This window comes from Morone saxatilis, unplaced genomic scaffold (genome assembly GCF_004916995.1).
Source record: "Morone saxatilis isolate NCDOM2014 unplaced genomic scaffold, NCSU_SB_2.0 Contig6, whole genome shotgun sequence".
NCBI lineage: Eukaryota > Metazoa > Chordata > Actinopteri > Moronidae > Morone > Morone saxatilis.
Genome location: NW_023340206.1, coordinates 11143614 through 11163532, shown reverse-complemented (window position 1 = coordinate 11163532; position 19919 = coordinate 11143614). Strand labels below are relative to the sequence as shown.

The following is a 19919-nucleotide window of genomic DNA, read 5'->3' as shown; positions in this document are numbered from 1 at the left end:
ATTTATGATCTAGTTTTTGTTAGATTTATGTGTTCAGTAGAAACAAAAAGGCTTGGGGCCACACACAGGAAGTCAGGAAGTATTGAGAGACAGATGGAAATGTTTTTCTTTCATGGAATTTTTAACAACAGAAAATATATATAGCAGTCTTATCCTTTCTTTTAATGTGTGCTTTAGTGGTGAATATTCCAGTAAACCAGTGTCCCGGTACATTTCCCCAGTTGGTAATCCCTTTTTTCTTTCATTTTTAAAACAATGAGCTCTTCAGTCATAATATATTCCGGTCGTCCTACGCTTAAAACTTAACCTGTTATCAAGCGACATGACTAAAATATCTAATCAGCTTAAAGTGAGTTTAAAAAGAATATATTTAGAGTTAGGAGTTAGAGTTGCAGCCTGCTTTTTGTCACCACACTATCTGCTCTCAGCAGGCGTGTATTCACTTTTATTATTATTTTTTGCAGGTGACCGGTTGGCTGACTCCACCATCACACTCGCGTTGGCCCTTGAACTCCTCTCTCACGTGACCACGCCCCTTCCTTCACATCCAATCCCGACATGGAGCCCATCAAGGTCCAATCAGAAGGTGGACTGAATGTGACCCTCACCATCAGGCTGCTGATGCACGGCAAGGTACGAACGCAGTTCTCGGCAATGAATTTAATTTCCCGTTCTGCTTTTGTTTCCAATTATCTGTCAAAAGAAAATGTATTATTTGCAAGGCCCCCCCAGGTGGCACAAATACACCTAACATAGTTTTTTTTGTGTTTCTGCAGGAGGTTGGAAGCATCATAGGAAAGGTATTTATCACAAACACAACAAGCAGACCATGTAAAGCCTCATAAGGCCTGTGGGAAACACACAAAGCGTCTTAATAATCTTCCTTTTCTTTATTTCCAGAAAGGAGAAACGGTGAAGAAAATGCGTGAAGATGTACGTAGAAGCTTCCTAGAAAATAGTTTCTCCTCCTAACATGTGTTTTTGTCATAATCATGTATCTTTTGCTCCTTTTTTTGCCCTACAGAGCGGCGCCCGTATCAACATCTCAGAGGGGAATTGCCCTGAACGGATAGTAACCATCACCGGGCCAACAGATGCTATTTTCAAGGCCTTTGCCATGATAGCCTACAAGTTTGAGGAGGTATAACATTCATCATCAAACTCTACAAAGTCTGTTTTTACAGTACAGTATTGAAGGAAGCATTCAGATCCTTTAATTAAGTGAAAGTGCTACTAACACACTGTAACAACACTCTGCTGCAAGTAGTAGTATAATCAAGACTTTGACTGTTATACCATTATATACTATATCATTAGATTATTATGACCCATGTGTGAATGTAAAAGCAGGGTTTTAGTGTTTTTGGTTGAGTTGGAGCTAATTTTTAACAATTTTTTATAAGACTGCAACAAATAATTTGATTATTTTCTTCATTAATTGATTCATTTAAAATAATGACACCTTCACAAACCCTGAAAATGATTATAAATGAATTAAAATGATGACAAAGAAGCAGAACATTAATCAGAATAGTAATAAGATAGTCAATCGATAGAATATTTATGTTGTGTAGTTTCATTTATAATGAAGCATCATATTTCATAAGCTTATCGTGTCGTAAGTGTAAAGTGGCGAGATGAGAAAATACTAAAGTACCTCAGATTTGCACGTAAGCACGTTACTAGAGTAAATGTATTTAGTTACACTCGACCACAATGCTTTAGTGTCTGTACTGACTCGTTTCCAAATGGAATACAAAGCAGGCTTGGCCCCATTATGTAGGACAAAAATGTGCTGATCTAACCTTGCAGCACCCTTTGAAAGTGGGCCAGTACTTTGTTTTGATTTGGGGGCTGTATCAGGACACTTTCAGTCGCACCAAGCCTCCAAAACACTGCACATAAAACGGTACTAGGGTACTTACAATTTGGAGAACAGTGTACTATTTTATTTTTACATTTGTTTTAAATGGAAAATATGAATTTGCAAAGTAATTCTGATATTATAGTGGAGTAAAAAGTACAATATTTCCTTCTGAAATATAGAAGAAGAAGATATAAAACTTAAGTTTTTAACTCACTAATTCATAAAATTTTGTATTTGCCATAGATAGAAGTCTCTTGACTAAAAATAAAACAACAAAACTAATAATGCAGCTTTTAAATGTCAGGTAATGGCTTTTTATTGTTGTTTATACTCCCCAGGAGGTTTGTGGTTAACAAGCAATGAAACATTAAGAGAAACATATCATAAAAGTGTTACGGAAACATGCAAAAATGACATTTCATGTGGTTATAATCAACATCTTTATAATAAAAATCCATCAAATGACAATGTTAAAGGAGTTTTTAGCTCATTGTTAAGCTGTCTGTCCACAGCTTCACTGTTTTCGTTCACCCTCGCCGCTCTCATACAACAACACACACAACCAGCTCACCACCAAACAGCAGAGAGTAACTGATGAAGATCCGTTAGCAGATAACGGATCCCCCAGGAGTTAGTAAATAGAGCTAAAAGAGAGTGAATATTGGATACACAAATAAATAATAGTGTTACTATACTTGCTGGATGTGTAAATAAGTAACTGATTACTGAAAAGTATTGTATTCATATAATTGTATTCATATATAATACACACAACAACTGCTGCATTTGTCTGATAAAACCGTCTTTTCTCCCTTCAGGATATAATCAACTCTATGAGCAACAGTCCAGCCACCAGTAAACCCCCTGTTACCCTGAGGCTCGTTGTCCCAGCCAGCCAATGTGGCTCCCTCATTGGTAAAGGAGGTTCCAAAATCAAAGAAATGAGAGAGGTAGAGTACAAAGAACAATTCTGCTGATCTCTATAAATACCACAAGTCAAGATATTACCAGATTTTAGAGGACGGTGCAGCCATGAGATGTTGCAAATCTCATATTTATCGTCTGTAAGTTCCCATGTAAGCTTTCTTATATAGTTTCCATTTAAGCTTTAAATCCTGCATAATTCCCAACGTGTAAAGCTCAGAGGTATTGTTGCTGCTCTGGTGTCAGTTTTTGAAATGTGCTATATTTAAAGTGTATTGTACAGATGATTCAATTCAGATTTAATAAATATTCTCCTTACCTTTAGTCCACAGGAGCTCAGGTCCAGGTTGCAGGTGATATGCTCCCCAACTCCACCGAGAGAGCAGTGACAATCTCAGGGGCCCCAGAAGCCATCATCCAGTGTGTCAAACAAATATGTGTGGTGATGCTTGAGGTACAATAAGGAAGGGAGGGGATATCAGTGAATGAAGGAAGCATTGTTGACACTGAACATATGTTGTGATTGAAATGCCTGATATGGAAGATAGTAGAAGGAGTTACAGTTATAATCCTTAAGATTTCAGTCCTGGTGTATCTGGTGATACTCGTGGTTGCTGGCGGTAACTAAAGCAAACACTCTACCACTGCTGTATCTGTTTACAGTGCAGCCAAACTATTATTTTAATTTTAAAAAGACATACAATTACAAACTAACAGTGGGTTACATAATGTTTCACTTCCCGTGAATCCCTCGAGTGTGTGAAGGCAAGCAGTGAAAACACAGACTAGCAAGGACAGGGTTTGATGTTATGGCAGTCTTAAGGATTATAACTTTAACACAGCTAAGAGTTTAATCTGCTGTATATCTACTGTGTTATCTACTGCTAATATCAATTGACAACTGATGCATATGATTGTTTTTTTTCTCATTGTATTGCTGCAAACACATTTGGAATCCAAACTAGCTACAGTAACAAATAAAGCAGAAACTAGCGACACTGGCTTGTAGGTACATAATTTACTATCTCGCAGTTTGTCAGGGTATCTCAGGTGACTTTCCTCAACATACAAGTCATAATGCTTTGGATCAAAAGGGCTACACACTTTGTCTCTCTGTTTCTTGCATGATTAATCTTAATAATTAATTATCTGCACAGCCAGTTCTCCATTGGGCCTTCATGATGGCACCAGCCATGGATGCTAGGAGATATGTGACATGACTGTAAGTCTCTAGAATACAGACCTCACAAGATATTTAAAACAGAGTATGTAGAGTCATCATTATCCAGTTGAAAGTGATGTTCCAGGTAAATCCAAGTTTAGTTGTGCACTGAACCATGATTTGGACATTTTATGTCAGCATGAACACACAGTGAAGAGCACTTTTGTTTGAGTGTCACAGGTTGTCTTCCCTAAGGCACTGTCCCTCTTGGTCTCACTTTATGCAACTTTTCTTTCTTTCTCTCTTTCTGTTTCTTTCTTTATGCTCTAACACTCTCCACATCTCACCCTTCTTCTTCTTCTTCCCCCCACTCTCTCCTCCTTTGCTCTCCTCAGTCCCCACCGAAAGGTGCCACCATCCCCTACCGCCCCAAGCCTGCCTCCACCCCTGTCATTTTTTCAGGTGGCCAGGTAAGAGCAGACCCACTGGGGGCGTCCACAGCCAACCTCAGCCTCTTACTGCAGCACCAGCCACTGCCTGTTAGTGTCGCACCAGGTTTTTCTCACTTTTCCTCCCTTCCTCACTGCCCCCACCCGCCCCCCGACTAGCATGAAACCATCACTTGCTGTTTACTGTGCCCTCACTGTAATCCATCACCCGCAGCCACTCAAACAAGAACTGGGATAAACGGCATTAGTCTTTTTAGTCTAACTTTGTTTTGAGGGGAAATTGGCCAACTTACCTTTTAATTGATGAGAACAGAGGCAATAAAACACTCTTGTGTTCCCCTTTGATGGGACTCCTAAATGGACATGAATGAAAGACAGATGTAAAATATATAAAATCACTAAAAACATATTTCTACACTCTAAATTTCATAACCTTGGAGTTCATAATATTAGACTGCCACCTGCTAGCTAACTTACCTACAGAGAAAACAAATAACTTTCACTTTGATAGGGGAATGGGGCCAACACATCTGTTACACTGATCCAAAAGCAGACGTAACACCCCGATCACGTTGAGGTAAATTCACTTACACAGCAAGAAGATCAAAACAGACCCAGGCAGGACAGTGACAGGTGAACATCAACAGAGCAGACTGGGGAAGCTAGTGGAAGCAGGTGTGCAGACAGGTGATCATGTGACCTGCAAAGGAAGGAAAACTCAGTAGCGGCCATTAGTGGACAGGGTGTGAATGACAGGTGATGAGGGATAAATCCTCAGAGCTCTTATATTTGACTATAGTGCGGCTACATATAATTTTTATTATCAGATAATCTGCTGATTATTTTAGTAATTATTCATCACAAATACTTGGCATTTTGGTTGATAAATGACTTTATAATCAACAAATCAGTTATAAAAATGTATATTTCACTATCATTAGCATGTTTCATGTTACCTTACAGCACTAGGGTTGTCCATTTACCAAGAATATAAGATTGATCATGATTAAAGTGATATTCTCATCAATCAACAGGAAGATTTATGGTTAAAATTAACAAAATTCCCATTGAATTCTGGTGGATCTTAAATTTCTATGTGTTAATTAATTGAGAAAGCAACACAATGCCTCAATCTGTGGGTCTATTATGAGTTTTCAACTTAACAATTTCCAAACTGACCGAATGTGGAGACTTGACGTGTTATTTTTGTCTGGTTAGAGTACAGCGCCGGTTTAGCTCAGTTCTGACCTCTGTGGCCACACATCCAATAGGTCACATCACATGACTCCTCTCAGGACCGCTTCTCTGGTTTCCTCCACACTTTCCCTGTCACCTCCCCACTGTCTTGAGTTGTCCCTTATTGATTTAGTTCAACTGGATCTGATTGATGAATAGCAGGAGAACATGATAGGGAGTCTATTGTGCATGACTGTGTTGTAATACAGCTACAAATATAGATCAAAACATAAAGAAATAGAGTGCTAGAGTTGTAGAAATGTCATTTTTCTTAAATTAGAAATTGTTTAGGCTTAAATTTTATGTAGAGTCAACAGTTTTACCTTGTCAGAAATTGATTTACTACAGTATGTTTTATTTTTGTGGGCTTGTTCCGATGATGTAACGAGATAACAATAAGCTCTTCTTCTCATGTTTGCAGGCTTATACCATTCAAGGACAGTACGCCATCCCACATCCAGATGTGAGTGCTAACCCCTCGAGGCATTGTCTCGCTACATCCAAAATGTCTCTCTTTGAGTCGCAGGCTCTTTACTCTCTTTCCACGCATATTAATATTAATTGTTAATATTAATACAGCTTTTTTTCTGATATGTAATTCCTATATCTTCTAACTTTTCTGACTCTTGCCTCCCTGCCCTTTGTTTGGCATTAAACCTCATGGGGCTTGGCCTGAAGAAGTTACCAGCTTCTGGTCAGGGTAATATTTTAGGGAACCTTAAAAAGAACATTTTAGAGTGATTTCCTTCTTTCCTAGCAGCTGGTGGTTTCAATTTACTTTAGTATAATATAAAAATAAACTTAAGAATTTGAAGTTGCTTGATAAAAACACTCCAGTGCAGCAGACATTGTGTTGCCTTTTAAATGCATTCTTCATTTTCTTTAACATAATGAAGCTCTGAGCAGGGACCATTTTAAAAACTCTTTGTTGGTGTTTTCTAAGGAGTTCAAGGCTTAAATGTCAGTTGCCAAAAAGCCTTTTTTTCACAAGCTCTGTTGCTGGAAGAAAACCAGAAAAACAAACGTGTAAAAGTGTCAGCTTTTAACCTGTGTTAGTATAGATGTGTGTTTCTGGATTATTCCCTAGTTTGTGACACTATTAACTTATAAACACCTGGCAAAGTACTCAAAACTGCTTCTGTGGTAGTTCGAGTTACAGTAGGTCTCTACAGATCACATTTTGCCACGAGGACACACATAAAGCAGCCACACTGTTGCACTGGGTTAAAAATATAAAGTCAGCATGGAGGTCATTGTAACATCTATTGACTACCTCTACGACAGGAAATGATAATCGCATTCCCACTAACAAGGCTTTTATTGTGAAATATTTGTAGGACCGTGACTTTAGGATACTTTAAATGTAACTACTGCCATCTTGTGGCCCTTTTATGTTACTACAAAATACCGTTTTGGCTGAGACATTACCATATCCAACCTCAGTGACTGTAATGCTGAGTAAGATGTTAAAAATAGCATATTGTTGAATTTATTCAGATAAAGCAATGAAAATGTCAATTTTGCTTACTTGGCATGCACATTATATAACAGGGACCAGTTTATCCAGCCTTGTTTTTTCCCCAGGCCTGTATTTGAGACCCACCTTTTATTTGACTTTATCTGAAGAAGTACAGTAATTTAACCTTTTTCGTGTCAATTAAAGAAATATACTGACTTAAGAGTAATTTTTCTAGTAGCCAATTTATAACCGTCTCATCCATTTTTGTGGCTCTGGCACAGCGAGATTACTTTCTTAATCCCACCTTCAAAGCTCTGATTGGTTTGGCTGTTTCATCTAACCGAGGAAACAGAATTGCTGAAACAATGTGAGATGTTCTCTGAAACCAGGCTAAGGAAATTACTCTAAAAGACAAACATGATATGTTTTGGAAACACACAAAAACCCCTAAAATGCTCTTTAAAATGAAAACAAAGCTTGAGTTAAATCCCCCTGCACATTGGTCACATAACTCAGGCCAAGTCCTTCATGAGCTTCTTTCTTTCTCTCGCTCTCTCTCAGTCTGTGTCCTTCACCTGTCTGCGTTATTACTTCTCCTCAGATCCTCTCTTTACTCTTGTAGCATTTTCAGACAGACCTGTGTGTGTGTGTCTGCGCGAGCGTGTGCGAGTGTGTTTTTTTAACGATGACCTCATAGCTCTGCTGTCCTCCTCCTCCCCCCCTCAGCAGTTGAGCAAGCTCCACCAGTTGGCTATGCAGCAAACCCCCTTTACCCCCCTCGGACAGACCACCCCTGCCTTCCCCGGTACGTACCCACCTACACGACGACCCTCTTTACCAAAGCTCCTTCTCTTGTTTTTACCTGTAGAGACAAACACATTCTCTTCCTCCTTTTTTTCTCTTTCTCTTCTTTTCCTGTCTCTGTCCTTTTCTCTTTTTCTTCTTCTCGTCATTCTCCTCCTAATGGTCTCTGTGGTGCACTGCCATTGACATGGCCTGCTGGTGGTCTGCTCTTGTTGATGTTGAGGTTTTTTTTTTTTTTGGTTTTCCCTTAGTATCCTTTTATTAACGGCGCCTCAGATTGTTGTTGTTTTTTTCTCAATTAGAGGGTAGAATTCAAACTGTCAGTGCATTATAGTTACACAGTTTAAAGACTCCGCTCAAGGCCGAGCCAGACTTCCCATTGACATAGAAATGCTACCGGTCAATAGACAAGAGAATGAGAAAACTCCAGGACTACAGTTCATCAATGCTGTTCACTTCCCTCAATGTGCCAAACTCTATTTTATGTCCTCTTCCTTCCCTCCTCGTCTCTCTCTCTTCCTGTCTGCTTCCTGTGTTCAGCAGCAGGTCTGGATGCCAGTAACCAGGCCAGTACTCATGAACTCACCATTCCCAATGATGTGAGTACATTTGTCATCATGTCCTAAAAAAACGTCCTACTGTGAAAGTGCTTTTTGTTTTCTATTTTTGTCAATTCTATACAAAACCACAAACAGCAATTCATTTTAGAAAAATGAAAGATTTGTCATTAAAACACTCACAGGGCTTCCATTTTAAGATTAGAACAGGCTTCTCTTTGAGTCACAACTATTGCAGAGACCAGAGTAATATTACTTCACTTATTACTCCCTCCCTTAGTTACTTGACAAGTTAGATATTAATTTTCTGCTGTCCTTTCTCACCAAAGTTCAGACTTACGAAAAACAAAAAAACTGATTTGTTTGTTAAAAATCAAAGAAATGTGAATATTTCCAGCTGGATTGTTTGATTTCAAATAAGTAGGAGGTGACAACAAAATTAATATTTTTTGGTGGGGGGTGGGTTGCTGTATTATTATTATGTATTATTACTGAAATGTATTAGTAATTTGTTACACTACTAGTTACTGGGGCAAGTAATATTATTCCTAGTCCTTTTTACTAGTAATGAGATACTGCCCAACACTGCCTTGGACACACTTATTCAGCAATTTTGATCATTTGTGGCCACTTTGTGCCTTAAAAAACAACCTTTTATAAAAGGTTAATGTGACACTGAGATCATATTTACAAACTCCTTCTTGTCCATTTTCAGAGAGATTAGAATCTTCTGAATTCTCAATTGATTGTTTGAATTATAAATTTATAAATTAAGTTTGATAGAAACAAAGCACGACACACAGGGGAATCAGGAACTAACTGCCATGAAAGCACAGATTCATAAATGTTGTTGGACCACAATGTGAAAAACTCTGGTTTATTATCTGTTAGCACTGCTTCCTGTTGGACTCTGCAGCGATACAATCTGACAGCAGTTCAGCTGCAACTATCGAGATCTAGCACAGCCAAAGGCAGTTGGCTTTGTAAAGTGAATGTCCTTAATGGAAAAGACTTGTTGGACCAAAGTAAGAAGTATTAAAGTCAGCTGAAAGGCTGACAGTGACTGGTCGTGCTCACATGCATCACAACGAGTCAAACATAGTGTCAGTTAAAAAAATAACAAAAAAAGGGTCCTGGCCATCCTAAGTCCCGCCCCCATTTTCTTCCCAGCTAATAGGCTGCATAATCGGACGCCAGGGAACCAAAATCAACGAGATCCGTCAGATGTCTGGGGCGCAGATCAAAATTGCTAACGCCATGGAAGGGTCATCGGAGCGCCAGATCACCATCACAGGGACCCCCGCCAACATCAGCCTGGCCCAGTACCTCATCAATGCAAGGTCAGAACCCGTTTTTCAAGGTCCTGTGACAACATGGATGTCTTGATCCTTGCCCATATCATATAGTTTGACAGCATAAAAACTGGAAATATGGGGAAACAGCTGGTCTGGCTCAGTCCAAAGGCAACAAAATCCACCTACCAGTGCCTCTAAGTTTCACTGATTAACTTATATTGCGTCTGTTTCTGTACAGAACAAAACATTGAAATACTTAATTAGAAAATTAAGTGCTTACTTTCTAATCATCTTTCAGGTTCAGAGACGTGGCGGCCATGTGGAACGACCCATCTTCCATGACCACATCCTGAGATCCCTGACTGGCTCCTCCGTTTGGCCCTTTCCAATGACTGACCACCGCAGACAACCCTGATGAAGCCCTTCGGACTCTGGCTCTGGCTCTCCGAAAAAAAACACTGACCACCATCCCTGCCCTGGCTCACAGTTGTTTATACGTCAGGGAGGGTTGGGCGCTCATTTCTCTTTCAGAGAGCCAGATTAAATTTAAAAAAACAACAAAAAAACAAAAAAGAAATTCTCTGTTGATTAGGTTTTTTAGAGAACTGTTGAAGCATGTTGAATGTTTATTAGGAACAACTTGTGTTAATCTTTCTTTCTTTTGCTCTCTATCTATTGCTTTCTCTCTCTCTCTCTCTCTCTATCTATCTTTCTCTCTCTGTCAGTGCTGCGTCATAGAACATCATTTAAAAGTATAACTAGTAAAAGGTTGAACATTTTGTAGAACGTAGTTATTTGCATATTACAGCTGCTCAGTGATGCTATCGGCAGAGTGTGTGGTGGGATGTAGCCAAATTATCAAATTTTGATAATATATTTTGAAAAGAAAAAAAATTGGACTGTTCTGCTTTTGTCCTAATTTGCATCTTTGTCTACTTACAAATCCAATCTCTACCCATGACTCTTTGCTGCATCACATGACCCTTTTAAGCCAATGGTATCACTCCTAGAGCCTCCCTTCTCATGTTAATTTCCTATACTTACATTATTGCTTATATTGCATGTGTTCAGTGTTGTGTCGTCGTGTATTTAAGTGAACCTGTTCAGTGTATGTGTTCCTTCAAATGTCATTATTATATCTTTGAGCTCCCGTTCTTTTTCCGACTACTTTTTCAGCATTTTTGGCCATTCACGTCTAGTCCTAATCCCTGCCCAGATGAAAAACTTTCCGACATAGCCTCCTTCCATAAACACCGATTATTAGTATATAGATGCATGAATGGGAATTAGTGAAAAATCAGTGGCTAAAACACTAACTGAAAATTTTAAATGATTGTTTACTAATTTATTATTATACTGTATTTGTTTTGTACAAAAGACTATTGTGACTTAGCACATTAGTCGACTACGCGGCGCTCATGCAATAGACTATTCAACACTTTACTCTGGACTGCCTCTGATGTGGGAGGAATTAGTTGGACTTAAAAGCCAAGTGTTGCGTCCAAACCTTTTCGGCTTCCTTCCCTTGTCTCCGGAAATATTCGCTAGGCTGCTGGCAAAAAAAACAAACAAAAAAAACTGGGGCTTTTGAGTGAAAAAAACAAGGGAAAGAAGCCGACTTTTTTGCGGCAAAGAGGCCTAAATGTTTGGACAAAGCCAAATGGTATTTGTTGGGCCAAGGAATGTTCAGGGGTTCATTGGGGGGAACCCATGGGGTCTGGGCGGACGTGACCACTCAGTCCCTTTTTCAAGATTGTTCATCTTGTCATGTTGTTTTTGTTGTCATACGGTTGATTTGACGCATTAGGTTTGAATGTCTTTTTATTGTCACGACTATTGTCAGCAACTTAATTGTTTTTATTTAAAAAAGGACAGGTTGGATGACAATTCCTGCTTCACTGGTTTTCAGTAAAAAAAAAAAAACAGCATGTATTTATTTATGGTGTGGCGATGCACATGTGACTTTTTGTTTGTTGATCATGACACTTAAGCTAAGTTAGTTTTGTTGTATTTCATTTGAGAGGGAGGTGTGGATGATATTTGGTACGATTCAGCATTTCAACCACAAGGATGCTCTAAACACTATTGGACAGCTTAGGTCATCTCATTTTGCGAGTTTCAGCTGAGCTCAATTAAGTTTTGACACATACAAACAGCTGTTGAATGTTATTGTCGTAACACGTTACCTACGGTCCAACACAGCGACATTCTGCATTTTTAGTGTCTCAATTTCTTCATACGTACCACTGCTTTGTTTTATTTCCAATAGCCTACGCTGAGCTTAAAGGAAAAGTTTGAATTTTTTGGGGGGAAATCTGCGCAGTAATATGAAGCTTCCACTAGCAGCTGATTAGCTTAGCTTAGCATAAAGACTGGAAACAAGGGGAAACACCTGTCGGTGCTGTTAAGCTAAAGAAACCATCTTACTAGCACCTCTTACTAATTAGCATGTTATATTTAGATTGTCTAATGACCATAGTCCTGCTTGAAGGTTACTACCCTTGTTTTCAGTCTTTATGCTGAACTAAGTTAAGCTAACCATCTCCTGGCTGTCGCTTCATGTTTAGAAGAGAGCTATCTCTCAGCAAGAAAGGCGATTAAACTCTGTGAGGGCTTAAAATATAACGAAATAAGTAAAAATTCTTGATGTCAGGCTAGCGGTTTCCCCTTGTTTCCACTCTTTGTGCTAAGCTAAGTTGGCGGGAGAGTGGAATCAATCTCATCCAATTCTGCTGAACATTTCCTTTGACTTCAAGCACTTTCATGATATAAATGTGATTATGTAAATGGACCAAATGCTGTATCACTATACTGAACCATGCATAGTCAACGATCATTCTGCAATAATTCTTACATTTTGATGTGAACTGAAGTAGTAGTGCTAGCATTGAAATTATGAATTTGTGTTTCTTTTGAACTTTGTCATAGCTCGTACGTCAGTGGGAACATTTGTCAAATGAACAAACTGAAATTATGTTGGTTTTATTTGGGCAAACTTGCTTTTTTAGAACAGTTAGCTAATACCTAAGAGGGCATTCTTTCCACAGCACTGTAGATGTTAAAGAACATCCTCGAGGGTATTACGGCTTTTAAACTGTTTCTCAGTGCATGTGTACCATTGAAATGTCTGCTTCAAATTAGGACACATATGTAAGAATTAAAAACATAACAAAGCAACGATTGCTGAGGCTTATTAGCACAGTTGGCATGTGCATTTGACAAAGATCTTGTTGTGTAATATGAATTTGATCGCTAGGCAGGAATATTGAGTTGTAAGTGATGGCAGTGTGATTTTAATAACATCAATATTCATGTGTTACTCAGTGTTTGAAAACTGTATTTACATTTGTGTATATGGCTGAGTATACTACGACTTTGAAACAAACTGCAACTAATGCAATAATAGGGTGCGATGTGCAATTATTTATTCAGTTATTTCCTTATTAACATAGATGCAGGAGAGCTGTGTAGCTTGTTGAAAAATGCTTTTTTTATTTTATCCACTTTCCATGTGGCAGCAACAGCAGGAAAAAAAAAGAATGACTAGACTTTTTTTTTTGCTTTTGTTTTTAAGCTTTTGTTTGTGTGTATTGCAGTTTGGAAAAAAAGGTGATAGAACTTCGTAACTATTTTTGATTGATTTATTTGCTATGTGCAGATCTATATTAGTTGTGAGTAAGTACATAGGTTTTAATTTAAAGTGTTGGTAAGTATAAAAACAAATAAAGTTTCATTTTTTCTTTCTGTGACTTGTTTTTCTCTGGTTTCTCTTTGCTTTCTTACAGATAATCTTTCCCCGTGCACACATATTAAGGCCCAATGAACCATGGCCTGACAAGGGCCTACGTCGAGCTAAAAAACTCCCTGGGGAGATTTTGTTATTGAATACAGTTAATTATTGTATGGCAAAGTGATTATGGTAATTAGATGATGAGGTTTAAATGGGAATCATGTCCATATTTTTTTTTTAAAAGATATCTTTGTGATTCAACAAACATTAAAATCAGATAAAAAATTTTTTAAAAAAAGCAATTACATATTACCAGCAATACAATGAAGTGCTGCAGCGTGCTTATTATTTAGAGCCCTGGTGGTCAAAGAAAGGTTCAGGGACCTCCTGAGACCTTGCAGGAGTTTCGTGGAGGTCCGCAGTAAAATTAGGAATAACTATAATTCCTTATAATTATAACCATAAGTCCTAATTTAATTTGAATTTATATTAATTAAAGAATGACTATGGATGAATATTATAATCATAGGTTGCTCTCTCACCACTTGTATTTCAGCAGCTACAGACAGTAACTTTAATGATAAATCAATGACATCCTCTCATATGAGGGTCGCAATGCTATAAAGTCTTACCAGACGTTCCTGGATTAAACTTTTGATAATAAAATAAATTAATACGTTTCTTAAACTCAATCTATGCTTGTTTTCTTGACTCTGAACTCAATAAACACAATTAACCTTTAATTTATGAGCCTAAATAGAAAAAAAGTGTACACTATGTATGTAACCTACTGCCCTCTACTAGTAACATATGTCAAATTTCCACACACCCAAATGTATGGAGGGTGGCAGCAGACAGAAAGGAAGGTCCCTCAGTGGAAGAATCATTTCAACATCTTGATATGAGCTGGCTCTCCTTTGAACCTGCAAATTGCTTTTCCAGAGTGGCTGTTGAACATCCAGACCTCAGACGGGCCTTTTTTTTCCCCTCCAGAGCATGTGATACGCCGTCTTTCACGCGGCTAAATTTTGCACCGATGTATGAACGTTGCTTTGATTAGGCAGAGAAACAACAGATAAATCAAAGAGGCCACTTTCACCTCTTTTAGCACTGCTAATATTACTTCAACCTTGCAGTTGGGAGCATTAAACAGATGGAAATAGTTCTGTGTCTGGATTTGTTCTAAGACTGAGAAGATCCTCGAGGACAGGAAGCAGGTCTTACTAAAAGATGTGCGGCAGAGCAGTGAAACCATGTGTAATGGCCAGACCACTGAGTTTATCTTAAGAGAACACTGACGGCTTAAAACAGAGCACAACACAATGCCAGGAAATGTTTCATGCTGGTGAGATGGCGATGCCCAAAGGTTTAGCGAAACGGATAATGCCTCCTGCATTCAGGGCTGGATTCAAGGGTAGATTAAGAACTTCTTGCCGAGAGCCAAGAAGCTGTCTGAGGAGTTGATAGGTAGGCAGGCCATAACCGTTGGCAGAGACCCAGCGTAGAGCTTTGCATTGTGTATCAGAGTCTGACGGGCGGCACCTGCAGCTGATCGTGAGCCTGACTGAGGAATCAACACTCAACAGTCATAACAGATTTATTCACACTGTGCTATTAAATAACAGTGTCACGGAGTGCCTTGCAAAGAAAGGATATCAATTTATGTCTGAGACAAAACACCTGTCAGCACCAAAGCTTATTGAAACCAAAGGGGGTGAAGCAGCTTTAAAAAAAAGCAGCTACCAGTTTTAATTACTTCAACTATCTTAAAACTATAGATTTTCTGTCAGTTTGTGTCAAATAGCTCTTAATACAAAGAATCAGCTGCCTTTGTTATTTAGAAGAAGAGACGTAGCACGCTGAGAAAGCTTAAGTTGCAACCTGGAACAGAGAAAGGACAACCATGGATGTTTTTGGAGATGTTATATGTATTAAGTAAGTATTACTGCGTATTGTGACAAAACAGGTGGGGCGAGCAAGAGAAACACTAGTGAGCACGTGCGGTGGGCCACACAATGTGGAAGCAAACCAGGAAGAGAGGTACATTGAACACTGACCCAGAATCTGAAAGTGGACGACGGGATGTTTCAGTGCAGGTCCACTACTTCCTGCATTGGCACTGTTGGCATTTGAGTCTGTGTGTGCGTGTGTGGAATCATCTGATATGGATGAAATGCCTCGAGATACTGCTGTCTTGCTAGTCACTTCTCTCCTTGTATTTTTATGTACGCTTTTTATTTATTTATTATTTTCTAATCTAGTTGCTCATCTTTTGTACTGTTGATTCCACCAGAAGAGTTTCATGTCCGTTCAGGCCTTGGAAGTTCTCCAGCTACTAGCCATCTAATATTCTCTGTGCAGAAAATGAACTGGACTTTTCCCAAAAAAACTCCCATCACATGACAACCTTTATTGGAGGCAGTTAATCTTATAATAAAATGAGGTGACATGCAGCTCCTCAATTACCTAATAGGCTCACAGTAAATCTGACAAGACATTTGACCTGGCACCCAACATTAGCCAATGATCAGATAATCTGCTGCACTTTAACAAAGACACAATTACTTTCATTCATCCTTTCCGGTGGGCTATCCAACCATACAATCTTGGGAATGTAATCCAGAGCGCTCTGAGGTTCGAGCCATAACAAAAGCGGACATCAGCTAATCAAGTGATCTATACACTGTGTAATAGACTGCGCTCTCCTGAAGTCCATTTCCCTTCAATAACGGTTCAATAAGGGTTTGTCCGACTCTGCTCATCCAAAACATAAAGGCATTCTCTGCCCCTGCGTTGGCTTGGCTTGAAAGTTGGAGTGTGTCCATGCTATCACTCAGCAGTAAGCTGCTTACAGACAACCTTTTCTATAATGCAAAGGACTGAAAGCAATAAGGGAGATGACGTGCAAATGTAAAAGTTGCTGCAAATGTCCTGAAGAATGGAATGTGGGGAGTCCATGGCATTTTTCCTTTTCCCAGCCTTGGAGTTTGGACACAGTGCTCAGACATGCTGTGTCCTCCCTCGTGAGTGAAAGCAACTACAAGCAGAGGGAGCAAAATCCAATGTCAGACACTCTCTGCAGCGGGAAGGCATTATCAAATGTACTGAGCGTGGCTTCGGAGAGGTCAATATATACTGTAGGGCGGCACAGTGCTGCTTTCAGAGAGTGACTTCGCAATGTCATCTGTAACAAACCAGGCATGAAGTGCAGATGGGACAGAGTGATATCAAAACAGCTTTGTGAAGGGGAAATAGGTCTGCTGCAATTCATTGTTTACATGATAAATACTAATTATGTTATGACAGAATCACTATAGGCTATAATGCTTACCCGAGGAAAGGCTCCCTATATTGGCTCGGCTCCATATCATTGTGATCCCGTGGAGGAGTATGAATTTATTTAAGATGGCTTACCAGGCAGGAATTTTGCCAAGAGTCCGACAAGATGAGTAAGGGTGTAAAACAAATGCCTTGGCAAGTTTGAAGTAGTTTAAACAGCAGAGAATGTGAAGTAAATCTATCTCCCCGATTACCCAGAAACACCGGTGCTGTGTTGTTTTGACGTTTACAAGGATTTTGGATACTGTCACAATAAAGCGAACTCACACACGCTGAAACGCATCAGTAGTCGATATAATCAATGATTCTGCCTTTCAGCAAAATTGACAGGGCTGAACTCTGCACATTTAATCATGCAGATGCTTTCCAAAGTGCTGGTCTTTAGGTCACGATGATACAGCTGGGAGTACCTTTAAAGGTCTTTTGTCAGTGAGTGGGTGTGAAAGGCTCAGTACTGACGTCCTCCATCGGGACAGGACAGTTGTAATCAATGTTTATGAAGAATGATGGAGTGTGACACCCAGGGCAAACAATCAGGCACAGAGGGAGAATGAGGAGAGGCAGCGGTACGTTACCAAAATCGTGTTCAGGGACCTCTAGGAGTCCTTAGATGGGCTGTTAAGGAAGCCACTGTGTCTTTGATGTCTCTTTTATTTAATTTGAATGTAGGACAGTGCTGTAATTGTTTTTTGGGGGACTGATCTGATCAGATCACATTTTTTCTGCTTCAATTTGATCATATTAGTAAATGTAGTAATGTTCCAGCTTACAGCTTATGCATGCTTAAAGAGCTTATTTGCAACATACTGCCTTTTTAATTTACTTCGAAGTAAAAGCACTCGTTGGTTAGTTGTTTTTTTTGCACTAGACACTCTTTCTTTTAGTGTGCTTCAAACAAATACAGAGAACGATAAAAAAAATATTAAATTAAATGTGCAAAGGCAGGCAGAGAAGACCTCCTGAAACCATGTAGAAGAAGTTTAGATGTCACTCAAAGGTGCAAGTGAGCATGAAATTTAAATTTGATACATCAGTGGGTACAGTGGAATGAACAGATATTGCGGGTGATAAAGTACACTGTACAATAAAATTCATTTTCAATCCAATCAAATAGTTTTTCAAGAAATCCAATCATTAAGTCTAGTAAACACCAGAATGAATGAATGTCCATCATAAGTTACACAAAGTTTTCTTACTTAGCATTAAAAAAAACCCTCTTATTCAATTTCATAATTAAATAAAACAGCAAAAAGCAAACTAATGTCAGCAATTTGAGAAACTGTAAAGGGAGATATATGGTAGTTTTACTTGTCAACAGACCAAAACAATACACACAGTGGTAAATTATTATTTAATATATTATTATTATTATTAATATCTTTTACTTTTGCTTTTTCGCCTTTCTGGTGGAGTATAATAAGGTAGCTTAGCATAGAAAATGCAAAAAGGTAGCCTGACTCAGACACCAGCACCTCTAAGGCTCACTAATTAAAATCAAAATTATATCTTGTTTATTGAACCTATAGAAAAACTGCTTTACATCATTCTTTGTTGGTTGCCTGGCAACTGGACATGGCCAAATGGCAAGTTGTAATTTTAACATTGCGGTTTTCAAGACGGATTAAACAAACAGGAAGTACGTAACGTGTTAATTAGTGAGCTTTAGAGGTTTTGGTGACCTTTGGACAGAGTCAGGCTACATGTGTCCCCCAGTTTCCAGTCTATATGCTAAGCTAAGCTAACCGGCTGCTGGAGGTAGCTCATGTTTACTGGACATGAGAGTGATACGATAGGGTTGTAAACGAGTATCACAAGAATAAAACATTCGTACTCTTAAATATAACAACTTTTAAAAAAAAAAACCTCTGCTCTCTTGTATTCTTGTGATTAAAAAGCATTGCTCTGAAGATCAAGTCTGGAAACTGTTTCCTAATAAATATAGCAACTGCTTATCAACCCATATCAATTTCAGGCTCTGGAATCTGTCCCCCTCACAATATACAATAGAAATATGTTTAATATTTCCCCCTTTCTTAAGCGCTGTTTCTTGTTATCTCCTATTTACTTTTAATTTATGAATTGCACCCAGCACCCTCAGTGTTTCCAGCCTGGTGACTTTTTTAGACTCTCTCTCAGGCTTTATTTCTAAAAAGCCACTAGAGTGACTATTATTTTCTTCATTGGAAGCTATTTTATCCACTGCTCCTGGGAAAATGTATACTTCTAATTGCGAGGTGTGTTTAAAGTCAGTAAACAGAGAACAGTAAGCAACAAAAACTAAATGAAAGTGGAGGGGCAATCACAGACTGTTGCTTTAAATGTGAATCCAAATGTCACAGTAGTCTACTATCTAAATGTGTGATACTTATTTGGACCCACACAATGTCTTACACCATAGGTTGAACTCTCAATCAGCAGAGTAACTAGTAAGTGAATGACTGTGTAAATGATCCACTGTCAATACAGTTTCTATAATAAGGACTCGCAGGTGCCAGCAGGAATCCTTTTAACCGGCTGAGAGGGAGAGACAGCGGTGCAACTGCTGCGTCTCTGCGCATATCCACACACACACACACACACACACACACACCGACAGACACACAGCTGCTGCAAACCTGCGCTGACAGCAGGTTGTAAACTGCGATCAAACAGATGGATCCGGACTCCTGAACCGGCTCTATTCTCTGGATATGACAACTGCCCGGAAGGTTTATTCGCAAAGGATTTTTTTTGCGGTGATTTTTATTCTCTGGATGTCTCATCAAACAAAAGAGTCTCCTCCGTGACTGCGTGAAGCGGACAGAGTGGAGCTGTCAGGTAGGTGCCCACTCAAATAACAACCTCAACTCACTTTTTACGCTCTTTTTATCATTATTGCTGCAGAGTTTAAGGAGTCAAACACGGGTTATAGGCTAGATTATTAGGGGGAAAAATGTAAATTAGTTAATTGATTTTTGTGTCTAGATATGGTTGTTAATCATAAATTGATTTGCCACTGCGAAATGTATTTTAAATATTCCCATGGGAACTATTTACTTTACTTATTTATTTTCTTTATTTCTTTATTTCTTTATTACTCCATTAATCTGCTAATTAT

At 38.8% G+C, this 19919-nt stretch overlaps 1 protein-coding gene across 3 annotated transcripts; it reads left to right on the top strand.

Moving 5' to 3' along the window:
- Positions 1–558: 558 nt before the first annotated feature.
- On the top strand, positions 559–12024 carry LOC118340132 (poly(rC)-binding protein 3-like). Of its 3 annotated transcripts, none has more exons than XM_035678000.1 (12): positions 559–633; positions 777–800; positions 901–933; positions 1025–1141; positions 2686–2817; positions 3117–3245; positions 4349–4423; positions 6060–6101; positions 7824–7902; positions 8448–8500; positions 9629–9798; positions 10052–12024. In XM_035678000.1, the coding sequence occupies exons 1-12, from the start codon at positions 559–561 to the stop codon at positions 10104–10106; spliced, it is 984 nt and encodes a 327-aa protein (XP_035533893.1). In that variant the 3' UTR covers positions 10107–12024. The 3 variants fall into 3 exon arrangements, with proteins under 3 accessions (XP_035533893.1, XP_035533892.1, XP_035533891.1); XM_035677999.1 differs by having other exon boundaries at positions 4349–4492; positions 7827–7902; XM_035677998.1 differs by having other exon boundaries at positions 4349–4492.
- The last annotated feature ends 7895 nt before the right edge of the window (positions 12025–19919 follow it).